General features: G+C 42.4%; 1 protein-coding gene across 2 annotated transcripts in view; it reads left to right on the forward strand.

The window, feature by feature from the left end:
• CPEB4 (cytoplasmic polyadenylation element binding protein 4) overlaps positions 1-15,090 on the forward strand; it is a 111,150-nt gene that overhangs the window by 61,293 nt on the left and 34,767 nt on the right. Inside the window, exon 4 of one of the 2 annotated variants that reach the window (XM_075856511.1) lies at positions 2,527-2,550. The exons of the other annotated variant lie outside the window; for it this stretch is intronic. Coding sequence (XP_075712626.1) covers positions 2,527-2,550 — 24 coding nt within the window. The remainder of the gene's footprint in view (positions 1-2,526; positions 2,551-15,090) is intronic. 2 annotated transcript variants of the gene reach the window in all.

The following is a 15,090-nucleotide window of genomic DNA, read 5'->3' on the forward strand; positions in this document are numbered from 1 at the left end:
TAGTAACCCAGCATAAACCAGTATACAACTTCTGACCTGTATTATGCAACCCCGCAAGATAAATTAGAAAAACAACCCAACTTCCAGTATGTGATGAATACTAATTGCCCTAGGACTGAATACAAAAAACTGCTTTCACATGACTGCCAAAAAGAGTAAGCCGAAACTAGAATGCTAATGATATTGTGAGTAGCCGTTATTTTCAACATGTAACGCGGCTCTCGTTATTGTATAGCGGGTGCTGGGAAAAGGACGTGTGTCTGCTCTCTAGCATGGTGGCTCTAATATAGGAACACTACTAGAAACTAACAGTCAGGATTGACATTAATTATGTAAATTGCAAAATGTTGGATAAAAGCCAAAGTCCTCACTGATATTTAAAGAACATGTCATCCAGATCTTTTTGATTGGATATGTACATATCCCAATTAGTGAAACTGAATACATTACCTCCCAATGTCCCGGATCTAGCAGAACCTTCCCGGATTCCGGGTGGTGTCCCGGGTGACTGGTGGTGTGTCCCAGTCTCAACTGTATCTGCGTCCTCAGGATGCAGATACAGTTGAATCCAATGGTGGAGCATAAAGCCGTCGGCTCCCGGCTCCACCAGTCACTATGTAATGCTGGCCGTAAGCGGCTCGGCTCAGACAGGCGTGATGCAGTGACATAATTTTGCATGCCTGTGCCAAGCCACACACTGCACAGACCAGAGGAGCAGACGGATCTACTCAGAAAAAAAATTGCTGCAGGGTGCGTGCATATCGTAGTAAGGGAGACATTGATAATGTCATAACGTTTACAACGCTACGGATGTAGCCATCTTTATCTTGGCTCTGATGGCTTGCTGCAGCGTGCTATCCCACAACAAAAACCATTGAAAAAGTCAAGACAATTTATCTTGCCACTGTGTATTTAATGCATTAAAAGTCAAGATAAAGACAGCTACATCTGTATATTATAGAATTTAGAAACGCTATGTTTTTCAGACCAGGATTTCAATAGATCTATATTTTATAGTGAAGAAGTGTCAAACTATGGCACTTTGGAGTTTTTTTTAATTAATATTGAGTCCATGAGAAAAAACTGTGGCATGTTCCATGGCAGGCTGTATTACTATTCTATAATGCTGTACCGAAGGTGCCGTACAGCTGACTGCTTGGCTGTAGTGAAATGAAAGCTGCAATATAGCTCTCCGGCAGGATCAAACCATATACTGCATATGTGATGGTCAGGACAAAAACTGGTTCATACAGAGCGAGAAGAAGGGCGCTTCCGTTAATGTTTGGGGGGAAAAAAAGGCAGTTACTGCTCATCACTACCCGATATCTTAAACGGCTAGAAAGATCTCTGGAGCCAGGTGGCTTTCAAATTGACAACCAGTGCCTAATTTTTTGGATTTTGGTCAAAGAAAGCTTCGAATACCGGTCAAAAAATGTCAGATTGGCTCCTGGAATATCCTGTTCCTCCTTATGCATGCGTGCTCGTCTGACAATGGGTAGGGGGAATAAACTGCTGCCCGACACTTCTGCCAATGGCTTATCTCATGTGGGAACAAAGGATCAGGCAGGCATCTTGAAATTCAACATGCGCTATCCTCCTATCCCATGGCATTTGATAGTCGGGACAGATCCATGAACATTAGTCGGCTGGTCCTGCCGAAATCGACGGGTTTCAGCGGACTTTCATCTAATGTGTATGGGCACCTTGGCCAGCCCCAAAAGTCAACAGTATTTCATCTATATCTGACCCTTCGTGTACTGAACTATTTTCATGTCTACGCCCGCTATTCTATTCTGCATAGAGTAAAAGAGACCACAATAGGTAGAATGCTATTCATATAACACTGTATAATGTATGGTATGTTTATCTGTAGGTAAGGTTATTCTGGTCTGCTAGAGAGAAACGTCTGCATTTGTGCTGGTCTCTATGAGAACACAATAGAAATGATGGAGCATAATTTGTGTGTTATTGTCATTGAGTGTTCCCTTATGTCCTACATTGCCTTTGATGTGAGACTGAGGACTTGTATAACTTTGCATCATACGTTTATTTCTGATGACCACATATTCTCCTAGATAGATTTGATGGTGGTGAATGAACCCTTTAAACTGAAGGTGGCTCAAGAGTTCCCTTATAGTCCAAGTTCGGGTTTTGTGGCTGTAATATTGACGTTAAGATGTCAGCCACATCACGGCCGTTTGAATGAGACCGAATGAGTTGAAAAAGTTTTAATATGTCCAGCGTTTTCAACTGTGTATTTTCTGTTCGAAGTTCAGTTTTTAACACAATCCAAAAGCGTGATGCGGTATCTTCATTTTTTTTCTCTCTTCAGTAGATCCTCCTAATCTCTATGTTAGTATCAAACAGTGATTACAATAATGTGCAAGTCCAGATCTCTAAATAGATACGCGCTAAGCCGTCATTTCAGAGAAACCAGTAAATGACATACTGTACAGAGGATGTAATTAGATTTTCTAATCTTGCTAACATTTTCTGAAAGGTTCTTTTCTATTCCCTGACATGCAGCAAGGACATATGGGCGAAGGAGAGGTAATATTTCTACTTTTCCATCTTCTAACGATGTTTATAATGTCTGTGATAAGTACCAGATCACTTTACCAGCCTGTTATTTTGTGAAATACTACTTACTAGAAAAATAACTTTTTTTTTTTTTGTTTCTGTTTCGCTGCCAGGGTTCGATTGACCCAAACAGAGCTTGGCAGCATATAAATATCACTATTAAAAAAATGTTTTTAGATAATCTCTTATGTCCTGTTCACACAGAGTTTTTTTTTTTGCAGCCAGAAAAAAAATCTGCCTTAGAATTCCTTGATTTCAATGAGCGGTCAGAGGCCGAAACTGTGGCAAGAAAGGACAAGCCACTTTTTTTCCCCACAAGCAGCTAAAAACCCCCTGGGAAATAAACGCCTCTGCCTCCCAATGAAATCAATAAGGGCGATTTTGGCCGTTATTTTTGGCTCTGATTACGCGGTTTCCACATCAAAATCAGCGCCAAAGTACTTTGTGTGAACAGTGCCTTAGTATTATCAGCACCATTTCATGTGTGTCACTAGCAAAAATGAAATGCAAACATTACTCTACCTGTATCCTTATGTCCAATAATTGAGCACAGTCTGTCTAGCTCCGCTACTTGTACTCCAGACCTCCTTTTTTGTGCACCATTTGTGGCACAGAAAACTTCTGTCTCACAGCGATCGTTGTCCGCCATATTGGCTCTCATGGAGTTACTTTTCCTTTTACCCAGAAGGTTATCACTCTTGCTCGATTCAATCTAAAGGCGGCTATACACTTTAGATAGCGATCGGCCGATAGCATTTTCTCCCGACTACACAACACACGATCACTTGGCCGAGCGTACATGTGTTCTCAATCGGAGAGGGAAACCAGCCTTCCCACACGCAGGAAAAGGGGATCAATCATTCTCTCCTGCAACATCTGCCATCGGTGGAGAGTTGAGACACCCCCATACACATTAGATAGTCTGCTGGTCTGGCTTAAATCGGCGGGTTCGGCAGACTCCTCTTATGTGTATGGGCACCTGAAGCCAGTAGAGTGTGAACCACTCTGCTATTAGCAAATTTTGCTTGATCATAAGAGGTGTCAGTCTTTATCCTATTGAAATTACTCTCTAAAATTACTCCACACAATTTTAGCAATATATTTAACTCTGCAATATAAAAATGGCTAATGGGGATAAATTGATGATTGAATTAACATACTTGCAAGATGACCGAATTTTTTAAATCATAATTAATATAATAAAGAATGACTGTGGCTAACCACACTAATCAGACAACTCATTGCTGTCGGCTGCATGTAAATGGACAGTCTTCAACAAAAAAATGACAACGCACACAATAATAATCGTATGTTTACCAGTAGGGCTTGAGTCATAAGGACAAACTGTCACATAAATTTTAATTTAATTTATTAGGGAGTTCTTCAGATTTCTGAATGCATACACTCTGCAGAGCAATCTAGGCAGTGCCCTTCATTCTCTTGGCCGTATTTGTTTTTTGTTGCTAAATGTTTGGCCCCGAACACAAGCTGTAATACACACATCTGAATAAGCCCTAATAAAGTAAAAAAAAAAAAAAAAAGTACATGGCTGTATGTGTGTGTATATAAACCGTTCAGCCATAACACCAGTGTACTTTATTGGGGTATTACCAGAACTGACAATTATCACCTACTTGACTGAATGAAGTGGCGGTTACGTCCTCCTCACTTTTACCTCCTCCTCACTGTAATGTCCACGGGACTGACGGAAACAGGCGAGTACAGCGCTCGGCTGTTTCCGTCCATCTCACAGACATTTAATGGAGCAGTGGGTGCAATTCTCGTTCGCCGCTCCATTCAAGCTCCTCCTCACTGCGGGGTTCGGAACACCGGTCTCACGATTGGTGGGGGTCCTATGAATATGTGATAATTGTCAATTCTGCTAAAGTACAACCGCATCATGGACACCCAAGGATCATTGATGCTTGTGGAGAGTGAAGGATAGGCTGCCTGGTCCAATCCCACACAAGAGCTACTATAGCACAAATTGCTAAAAAAGTTAATATTTTCTATGTTCGGTGTTAGAACTGCTTTGGGGCTTGCAGCGTAGCTGCAGCTCGGCCAGAGTGCCCATGCTAACTGATCCCTGTCCACTGCCGAAAGCCCCTACAATGGGCGTCTGTACTGGACCATGGAAAATTGGAAGAAGATGGCCTGGTCTCCTGAATCACATTTTCTTTTACATTATGTAAACAGCCAGGTGCATGTATGTTGCTGACCAGCGAAAGAGATGGCATCAGGATGCACTATGGGAAGAAGGCAAGCAGGTTAAGGTAGCTTCATGCTCTTGACAATGTTATGCTGAGAAACCTTGGGTCATGACATTCACCTGGATGTTACTTTTAACACTTACCACCTACCTAATTAATTTTGAAGACAAATTACATCCCTTCATAACAATGGTATTCCATAATGGCATGGGCTTCGTTCAGCAGGATAATGTATCCTGCCACACTGCAAAAACTGTTCAGGAATGGTTTGAGAAACATAACAAAGAGTTCAAAATGTTGATTTGACCTCTAAATTCCCGAGATCCTAAATTCCCCGGATTTTAATCCGATTGAACATCTGTAAAGTATGCTGGAGAAACAAGTTCGATCCAAGTACTCGCAACTTTGGGTATGTGCACACGATGAGAGGCTTTTACGTCTGAAAAGACAGACTGTTTTCATGAGAAAACAGCTGTGTCGTTTCAGACGTAAATGCTGCTCCTCGTATTATGCGAGGCGTCTTTCACGCCTGTAATCTTGAGCTGCTCTTCATTGACTTCAACGAAGAACGGCTCAAATTACTTTGCAAAGAAGTGTCCTGCACTTCTTTGCCGAGGCAGTCAATTTACGCGTCATAGTTTTGACAGCTGTCAAACGACGACGCGTAAATGACAGGTCGTCTGCACAGTACGTCGGCAAACGCATTCAAATGAATGGGCAGATGTTTGCCGACGTATTGTAGCCCTATTTTCAGATGTAAAACGAGGCATAATACGCCTCGCTTACGTCTGAAAATAGGTCGTGTGAACCCAGCCTAACTTTTTAGGTGACTTTTCAGAATGATGTCACGTGTGTACATAAGGAATAACACTGTCTGGCCATTATATGAGCCTAACTGCTATCATGTCTGCCATACACTGAACATACAGGGAAGAGGAGAATCCTGCTTTTCTATCTCCTATATAGAAGCTGCAATAGCATGGAGGAGATTATACAGCAGTAATGGGCTGTGTAGCTGAGAATCTAGCACTGGGGTGAAATATAACTTACCAGCAGCTGCTTCACGTATGTGTCTGTGTGTGTCTCTACTCACTATGCTCCCTCCTTCCCCTACCCTCTCTATGGCCAGGCAGTGCATAGACCCTCCCCCCTTCTTTCTGCAGTCCATCTCCTCTGCTCTGTAACTAGAGACTTATTTTGCTTGGGATGGACAGCAAATTACAGGAAGGGAGACACCTAGTGGCAGGTAATTCATACAGAATTTGGCTGGATAAAACAACAACATTTTAACAGTAAGTGAATTACAAAGCTGATCTATATCCGGTATATTAATAGATTAGCATAAGTTGTTTGAAAAGTTAAGGTAGTAATTCATGGCCCGACGTGGGCCGTGTAAACTAGCGCCAATCAACGAGACAGCTCGTTGATCGTTGCTGGTTTGCTCCTTTCACAAGGAGCTAGTATGGGGATGAGCGTTTGTTACGCCGATCACTCCTCCCCATACACTATTATCATGTCGGCAGCACGTCTCCCTGTTTACACAGGGAGGTGTGCTGCCAACAACGATAATATTTTCATTGTTTAATCCATTAGTGACCAGCCTTTTTAGGCCCTAATGACCGAGCTATTTTTTTTTTATTTTTTTTTTTTTCGTTTTTCTATAGTCGCATTCAAAGAGCTATAACTTTTATTTTTCCGTCAACATAGCTGTATGAGGACTTTCTTTTGCAGGATTAGTTGTACTTTTTAATGGCACCATTTTGGGGTACATATAATATTTTGATTAACGTTTACTATTTTTGGGGGGAATAGAAAAAAACCCTGAAATTCCGCCATTGTTCTATGCGTTTTAAGTTCACGCCGTTCACTGTACAGCGTAAATAACACGTTACCTTTATTCTATGGGTCGGTACGATTACGACGATACCACATATGTAGAGGTTTTTTATGTTTTACGACTTTTGCACAATAAAAACACTTTTGAACTAAATTATTTGTTTTTGCATCGTTGCTTTCCAAGAGCCGGAATTTTTTTTATTTTTTAGTCAATGTAGTGTTATGAGAGCTTGTTTTTGGCGGGACAAGATGTAATTTTGGTACTGTTTTTGGGTACATGGGACTTATTGATTAACTTTTATGACTTATTTGGGGGCCAATGAAAAAAATAGCAATTTCGCCATTGTTTTGTGTGTTTTTTGTTGTTTTTTTATGGTGTTCACCTTGCAGATTAAATTACATATTAACTTTATTGTTTGGGTCATTACGGTCGTGGCGATACCATATATGTGTACGTTAATGAATTTTTTTACACTTTTAGGCCTCATGCACACGAACGTAAAAACGGCTGTGATTACGGGCCCATAGACTTCTATTGGCCACGGGTACCTTCTCGTTTGCTTACGTGAAGGTGCCCGTGCCATTGAAGAACATGGAGACAAAAAATGGACAGAGGCAGCACTACCAAAAAGAGCAAGAGCTATTTATTCACCCATGTGACGTTTCAGTCCAACTGGACTTTTTTCAAGCATGTCCAGTTGGACTGAAACGTCGCATGGGTGAATAAATAGCTCTTGCTCTTTTTGGTAGTGCTGCCTCTGTCCATTTTTTGTCTGCTTGATATCCAGGACCGTGGACCAGGTCTATTTTGAGGCGTGCACCCACTTGCAGTCCAGTGCTGTGGAATCTTTTCGTTTTGTGGTATTGAAGAACATGGAACACGTCCTATTTCAGGCCGTAATTACGGCACGGGCAGGCCCATAGAAGTCTATGGGGCTCCCGTAATTACGGGTGGCTACGTGTGTGCATCCCTAATTATGGGAGCGTTGCTAGGCGACATCAGGTGATAGTCACTGCCCAGGGTGCTGAAAGAGTTAACTGATCGGCAGTAACTCTTTCAGTACCCTTGACAATGACTACCGCTGGAGTTAATAGTATTAAAAGTTAACTTACCTGCTTCTTCCTCCAGTCCGGCCTCCCGGGATGAGGTTTCATCCCATTTGACCGCTGCAGCCAATCACAGGCTGCAGCGGTCACGTGGACTGCCGTGTCATCCAGGGAGGTCGGACTGGATGTCAAAAGAGGGACGCGTCACCAAGACAATGGCCAGGGTACGTATGAACTTCTTTTACTTACAATCGCTGCGTTCCGCTGCGGAAACTCTGCCATAAATGGCTGCCCCTTCGCACTATCCAGCACTGATAGAGAGAAGGGGCTGCCGATTAGTGCAGTGCAATTTTGCAGAGAAAACGGGTCCGTAAATACGGGTGGAATACTGGTGATAACGGGCCCATATGTACAGGCACGGGTCCGTAAATACTGGTGGAACCCGGGTCGAATACGTGGGACAAAGTACCCGTATTTACGCCAGTATTTACGGGAGGAAAAAAATAAGTTTTTTGCATGAGGCCTTACTGAATCCACTTTTTATGGGAAAAAAATGGTTTTATTATGTATTTTTTTACTGTAATTGTTATTAATATTTCTTATTTCACATTTATTATTTTTTTAGTCCCACTAGGGGACTTCACTATGCGATCTTTAGATCGCTGCTATAATGCTTTGGTATACTTCGTATACCAGAGCATTATTGCCTGTCAGTGTAAATCTGATTATTAGGACGTGCCTCTGGCACGTGTCCAGGGCAGACCTGGGGGCTTTTGTCAGGCCCCCGGTTGCCATTGCACCCCATCAGAGGCCCGCGATTGCATTTGCGGGCCGCTATTGACCGTGGCATTTAACGGGTTAAACGGCCGCTATCTAAGTAAACTTCGATTGCTACCGTTGGAGCAGGAGCCCGTCTGTCGTCAGACAGCCGAGCCCCAGCTCCAGCCTGCACGGGAAACTCATGCAGGACACAGACTGGGCTGCCGTGAAAAGGCGACGGCCTAGCCTAAGGCCCCTTAGTGACCGCCGTGAAAAGGCATATTGGTGGTTAAAACGACACGATCAGCCATAATTCACGGCACAAACACCTATCCGTAGCGATACGGAAAGGTGCCCGTGGCCAATAGAACTGGGCGGGTCCGGAATTGCGGACCGTTGTACGGTCCGCAATTATGGAGATTTTTTACAGTCGTGTGCATGGGGCCTAAAAGGGCATTTAGTCTCTATTTAGGGTCTTATGGGATCTGCTGCTAATGTATTGGTGAAGATACCCCAGGACACCTTCAGAGGTCTTGTGAAGTCCATGCCTCAACAGGTCAGAGCTATTTTGGCAGCATGAAAGGGACCTACACAATATTAGACAGGTAGTTTTAATGTTATGGCTGATCGACACATACATACATACATACATACATACATACATACATACATACATACATACATTCGTACGTACATGTACCTAGATCCTTATGTAGTGTCTGTACCCCAAGTCAATTCTTGTGCCAAATGCAAGTGATCATCTTCACCCATGTCCACAGTCCCCAAGATTGATGCTACAAGACTGAATTTTAATAGAAGGATTAATGAGGCAGCTGACTGGGTAACAGTAAGGCCCTGTTCACACAGTTTTTTGGCACGGTTTTTGACGCAGAATTTTTGATTTCGATGGGAGGCAGAGGTGTTTTTTTTTTTTTTTTTCCCCATGAGCGGAAAAAAAACACTTGCAGGGAAAAAGTGTCATGCCCTTTCTTCAGCCGTTTCCGTCTCTGACCTCCCATTGACATCAATGGGAGGCAGAGAAAGCGGATTTCGCTGAATTTTTTGCCCACGGAGCTCAATGGCCGTGGTCGAAAAACGCAGCAAAGCGTGCAGGCAGATTTTTCCGCCTGCAAAATAACACTGTGTAAACAGGGCCTAAGGCTCCACACAGGAAAATCCGACATGTATTTATCTCGGATTTCTGTCGCGCGTCTTATCCGCCAGCTCTACCACACAGAAGCCACGTAAATAAGTGACATGTCAATTCCTTTTTTCCAATAACGCTAAATTTATTTCAGAATCTATTGCACAGAAATGCGGATTTCCCATTTAAGTCAATGGGAGGCAGATTTTGGCACGGAATCAATATGAATTCTGGAATGTGTAAATGGGGACGGTAGAGGGTAGAAAAAAAAAACAACTAGTGTTCCCTAACACATGAAAATAGAAAAAAAACACCACCTTTGGCCACAAGTTCTTTTTTCTATTAGGGCCTGTTCACATCAGCGTCGGGCTTCTGTTCATCGGTACCGTTCGACCTTTCCGTTGGAGGAACCGATGAACAGAAACCATCGCTTCCGTTTGCATTACCATTGATTTCAATGATAATACTTCCGTTGCAGTTTGTTTCCGTTCCGTAGAGTTTGTTTTTATTTTGCAAGAACGACCGCATAGTCGACTGTGCTATTGTTTCCGTGAAAAAAACGGAAGCCAACTGCAATGGAAGCATTACCATTGAAATCAATGGTAATGCAAATGGAAGCTACGATTTCTGTTCATCTGTTCCTCCGACGGACAGGTCAAAAGGAACAGATGAACGGAAGCCCGACACGAATGTGAACAGGTCCTAAATGAGAGACATCCAAAAGACACAAGATGTTAACAGGTCATTGAATCTCTGACAGTACTAAGAATGTTTGCACGCAGTAGAAAAGGAAAGACTGCAGACTCAAACTCACCCGCACCGATCCTTTTCTCCTTACTATGTTTTATCTGACTGCACATTTTCATTATCGCCGGCTGTAATTCTCATTGTATTCGAAACTGACTTTTCTTGCAGCTTGAAACTATATAAAGTACAAGAAATGTAAATGGAAATACCATTCCACAACTGGGGTTGACATTGTGAGAATGGAGACTAGTTATTCTTATGTTAACGATACAGGAACGTTCCTTAGTGGTTTCAGTTTTGTTCATATATGAGCCTATAAGTAGAAAGATATTTATAAAGGCCAAGGCACATGGCTGTGTTACAGAATTGTAATACGACACTTATAGACTATGTACCTATAATGTACCTATTTTCATACAAAGGCAAACTGAGGGTTTTTCCTCATGGATTCATACAGAATGTTCCAATGCAAACAGAAGTTTTCTCCCTTCTAGAAGCATGGTTTCAAGGGGAAAATAGGGTCCCTCTCAGAAGTGCCATATGGTGGCACATGGAGTACCTATGGCTCTGTATTAAACCTCAGTATACAATCCGTAATCCGTTACATTAAGTCCTAATAGTGAAGGTTTAGAGGTCCTGCACAACATAACAAAAAACATGAATCCAATGGACTTTAGGGTTTCCCTAGCTGTGCAAGGAATATGAAGCTTTGAAAAACTAAATTCCAAGGAATACCAGCCAAAGTCCTACAGCTGCCATAAAATTAAACAATAGAAGTTTAGGCTACGTTAAGGCCCTGTTCACATGGCTGATTTTGCGTGGCAGGTCCGATCGCAAAATACACTGTGGAATTATTCCTGCTATCGGCAGGAAGATTCCTCCTCCCATCGACTTCAATGGGAGGTTCAGGCGGAATCAGCCCGATCGAGCAGCACGCTTCTTTTTCCCGCTTGTGGAAAAAATCAGCTAGCGGGAAAAATACGTTTTCGACTCGCATTGAAATGAATAGAAGGTGGTATCCGCAGCGGATTCTGCCGTGAATTTTCTCCTTGTGAACAATACTGTAAGAGGTACCTGTAATTTTCAACACTGGATTTTGCTGCGAATTCGCGGAAAAATCTGCACATGTTCTATATGGATTTCACCCGTTGCATTTTAAAGGGGGAAAACTACAGAAAATTGGCTACATATAGGGCATGCTGCAGTTTTGGAAATCCACACAGATATTTTTTTTCTGCTTTATGCTTGATGCCCCTCTGTCCAGGTCAAATTTTCCATTTCTGATATGCACTTCTTTAAATGATATCTTTGCAACCGCTTTTGAAGTCGTGAAGGGGTTAAGGTTTAAAATACCTTTTGGTATTAAGCGGTTAAAGAGAATTTTGGCACATTAAACCCTGCAACCATTGCAACTGTCTGAGGGCAGCATAAAGAATTGACAGATTTGATGATTTCAGCATGCTGTCACTTATTAGGTAATATTAAGTCGTTTCTCAGTATTTAGAGCTTATGCTTGTGGCGCATGGCCAGCACCGCAAGCTGTGGTCCAAGTATGTTCATGTTCCCCTCGCCCTCCAGCTGCTGATTGACACATTTCTCCCTGTGCACCGTAAGTATATATGCTCACGCACCGCTTGTATATGATCCAAATAGTCAAACTACTTAAAATGATCTAATAAGTGAGAGCAAGCTGAAATCCGCTTCTGTCACTTCTTTATGATGCCCTCAGACAGTGCAGCATAAATATGTGTTCAGCTCTATTCATTCCCATGCGTGTTATGGAAGCAGTTGAGCAAGCGTCTTTGAATGGACGCTAACTTTTCCATCTTACAATGCGCATCTAATAGTATACCTTATGTATATCAACTTTGTAATTTACTTACTGATAAAATGTAGTTTTTATCCATGCAAATTCTTTGAAGTTACTGCCACTAGGTGTCTCCCTTCCTGTAATCTGCTGTCCATCTATTGTAGTCAAGCATTGTCCCTCCCTGGTTAGATAGCAGGGGAGATGGACTGCAGGAAGTATGGGTGTGTTTCTTCACAGCCTGCCTATAGTGGTCTATTGAGAGGGTATTGAGAGACACACATACGTGCAGCTTCTGGAGAGAGTTAAGGCACCCCAGTGCTGGATTCTCAGCTACACTGTTTATTACTGCTGTATAATCTACTCCATGATAGGAGTGTGAAGTGTATAGAAGACATGATAGCAGTTGGACTCCACCTACTCTAGCTCAGGGAAAACTGACAATTAGCGAGAGAGCCTGCAGATGGGAAAACGGCTATGAAAAAAAAAAAATAATACAAGTTCTGTATTGGTTAGAAATAGTGTTATTCCATATGTGCACACATATGACGGCTTATTCTAAAAAGCCACCTAAAGGTATTTATGTACGCTGTAAGAAAAAAAATCGAAAAACATAGGTGCCATTTTCTGGGGCCCATAACTAGCTGTATACTGCATTTCTGATCCAGTTTCGGGCTGATGGGTTGGTATTAGACCACATTGCAGTTACCTTTAACTTTATTAAAGGGAACCTGCCACGTTTAAAATGCAGACCAATCTGTGGTCATTATGTTATGGAGCAGAGGGAGATGAGCAGATGGATATATATTTTTGTAGCAAAAGATTCACTATTACTTTGTAGTTTATTCATTTAAACCTCTGCTTGTTCAGGGCTTAGGACTTCAGTGGGCAGTCCTAATTACTGATTGACAGCTATCTCTGTATTCACAATTCTACAGGGCAGGCTGTCACTCATTGTATAGGACCGACCAATAGACGCCTGCTCTAGGTTGGAATCATCCAGGCCTCTGAAAATGAGCAATAGAAAAGTGGGTAATTTAGTAAAAAGGGATCAGTAAAGACAACATCTTAATGAGCTTATTAAGATAATTGATAAACAATTGTACAACTAACCACTATTCTACCAGTCTCCTCTGGCGAGGGTGGGGAATGTTTGATTTCAGAAAGGGTTGTTTTGGAGAATTCCGGTGCCCGTAGCCATAATGATTTCATGTTTTGTGACATGTCTCTGGTATGTTGCACTCCTGAGTAATTCAAGTGTAGCCAGTAATGCATATAATTTATTTAGGACTTAAGCTTAAATAGTTAATGGTGAACTTTATGAATCCAGCAGCACAAAAATCTCTCTAAGGGCCTGTTCACATCTGCATCTGTGTTTCCGTTGCTCTTATCCATCAGAGGAGCAGAACGACGAAAATACCGGAAGTGCTGCCGGTATCGTTGCATGATGTACACTATCACCACCCGACGGAAAACATTCTCTTTAACCCCTTAATGATCGCCTATACACCTTTTCACGGCGGCCTAACCAACGTCCTGCACGAGTGTCCCGTGCAGACTGGAGCGGGGCTGGCTGTTTGATGACAGCCGGGCTCCTGCTCCAACGGTAGTTTACTTAGATCGCAACCGTTTAACCCCTCAAATGCCGCAGTCATTAGTGACTGCTACATTTGAGTACTTTACAGAGGGATGCAGCTCCCTCTCACCCATTGGCGGCCCACAAATGCAATCGCTGGCATCTGATGGGGTGCCATGGCAGCCGGGGGCCTAACATTGGCCCCCAGGTCTGCCCTTGGTATATGCATATTAGGCCGTGCCAGAGGCATGGCCTAGTAGATGCCTGTCCGTTTTATAGTAACAGGCAATAATGCTTTGGTATACTTCGTATACCAAAGCATTATATCTGCGATCTAAAGATCGCAAAGTGAAGTCCCTAGTGGGACTGAAAAAATAATGTGAAATAAAAATGAATAAAAGGTGCACATAAAAAAAAATAAAACCATTTTTTTTCCCATAACTATACATGTGTGGTATCGCCTCAATCGTACCGACCTATAGAATAAAGGTAGCGTGATATTTGCGCTGCATGATAAACGGCATAAACGTAAAATGCATACAACAATGGCTGAATTGCTGTTTTGTTTTTGTTTTTTTATCCCCCCCCCCCTAAAAATATTTTATATGCCCCAAAACGGTGCCACTGAAAAATACAACTCCTTCCGGAAAAAACAAGTTCTCATACAGCCATGTCCACGTGAAAATAAAAAGTTATAGCTCTTTGAATGTGACGATGGAAAAACAAAAAAATTGCTTGGTCATTAAGGCCCAGAATTCATGCAGGGGAAGGGGTGACTGGCATCCATCGGGTTTTCGTCATGGTGTCTGTCGTTTTACCGTAAACAATAGTGCAGCGTGCCACGCTAATGTTTCCGTTATTTTGAGTCTGATCTGTGACTAAGGCCTCTAATGGAGCCGACAACTCAGATGTGAACAGGCCCGAACTAAAAAGAAAGTAAATGGTAGGAAAAATGTATCAATATGTAGATGTCTGATAATTCTATGTATCACTCTTATAGGGCAGTATGTACCTGGTGGTTATGGAAGAGCAATGCAGAGATTTTGGTAGTTTCCCTCCATCTGCTAACATGGTCTTTTAAGTCTATAGTTTGCGTTGCGCTGACCACATCCTGCTGTCGTGTCCACGAGCAAATAGAGAAGTGTACAGTCCTATCTTCAGGGCCTTACTTAGAATTGCTGCTCCAGTCTGTGAATGCATATAGCAATTCCATGTTGGCATTTGATATGTTGACAACTTATACGAATACGAAATCTCGCGAGATTACGGAGGTAAACGAGATTTCGTATCCGTTGCTGGAATCTCACAGAAAAGATTCAGAAGTGTCAGGATTCTGAATACACATGACGTCCAGGCTGGATGATCATGTGTATTCATTATCAGG

This window comes from Rhinoderma darwinii, chromosome 3 (genome assembly GCF_050947455.1).
Source record: "Rhinoderma darwinii isolate aRhiDar2 chromosome 3, aRhiDar2.hap1, whole genome shotgun sequence".
Lineage (NCBI taxonomy): Eukaryota > Metazoa > Chordata > Amphibia > Anura > Rhinodermatidae > Rhinoderma > Rhinoderma darwinii.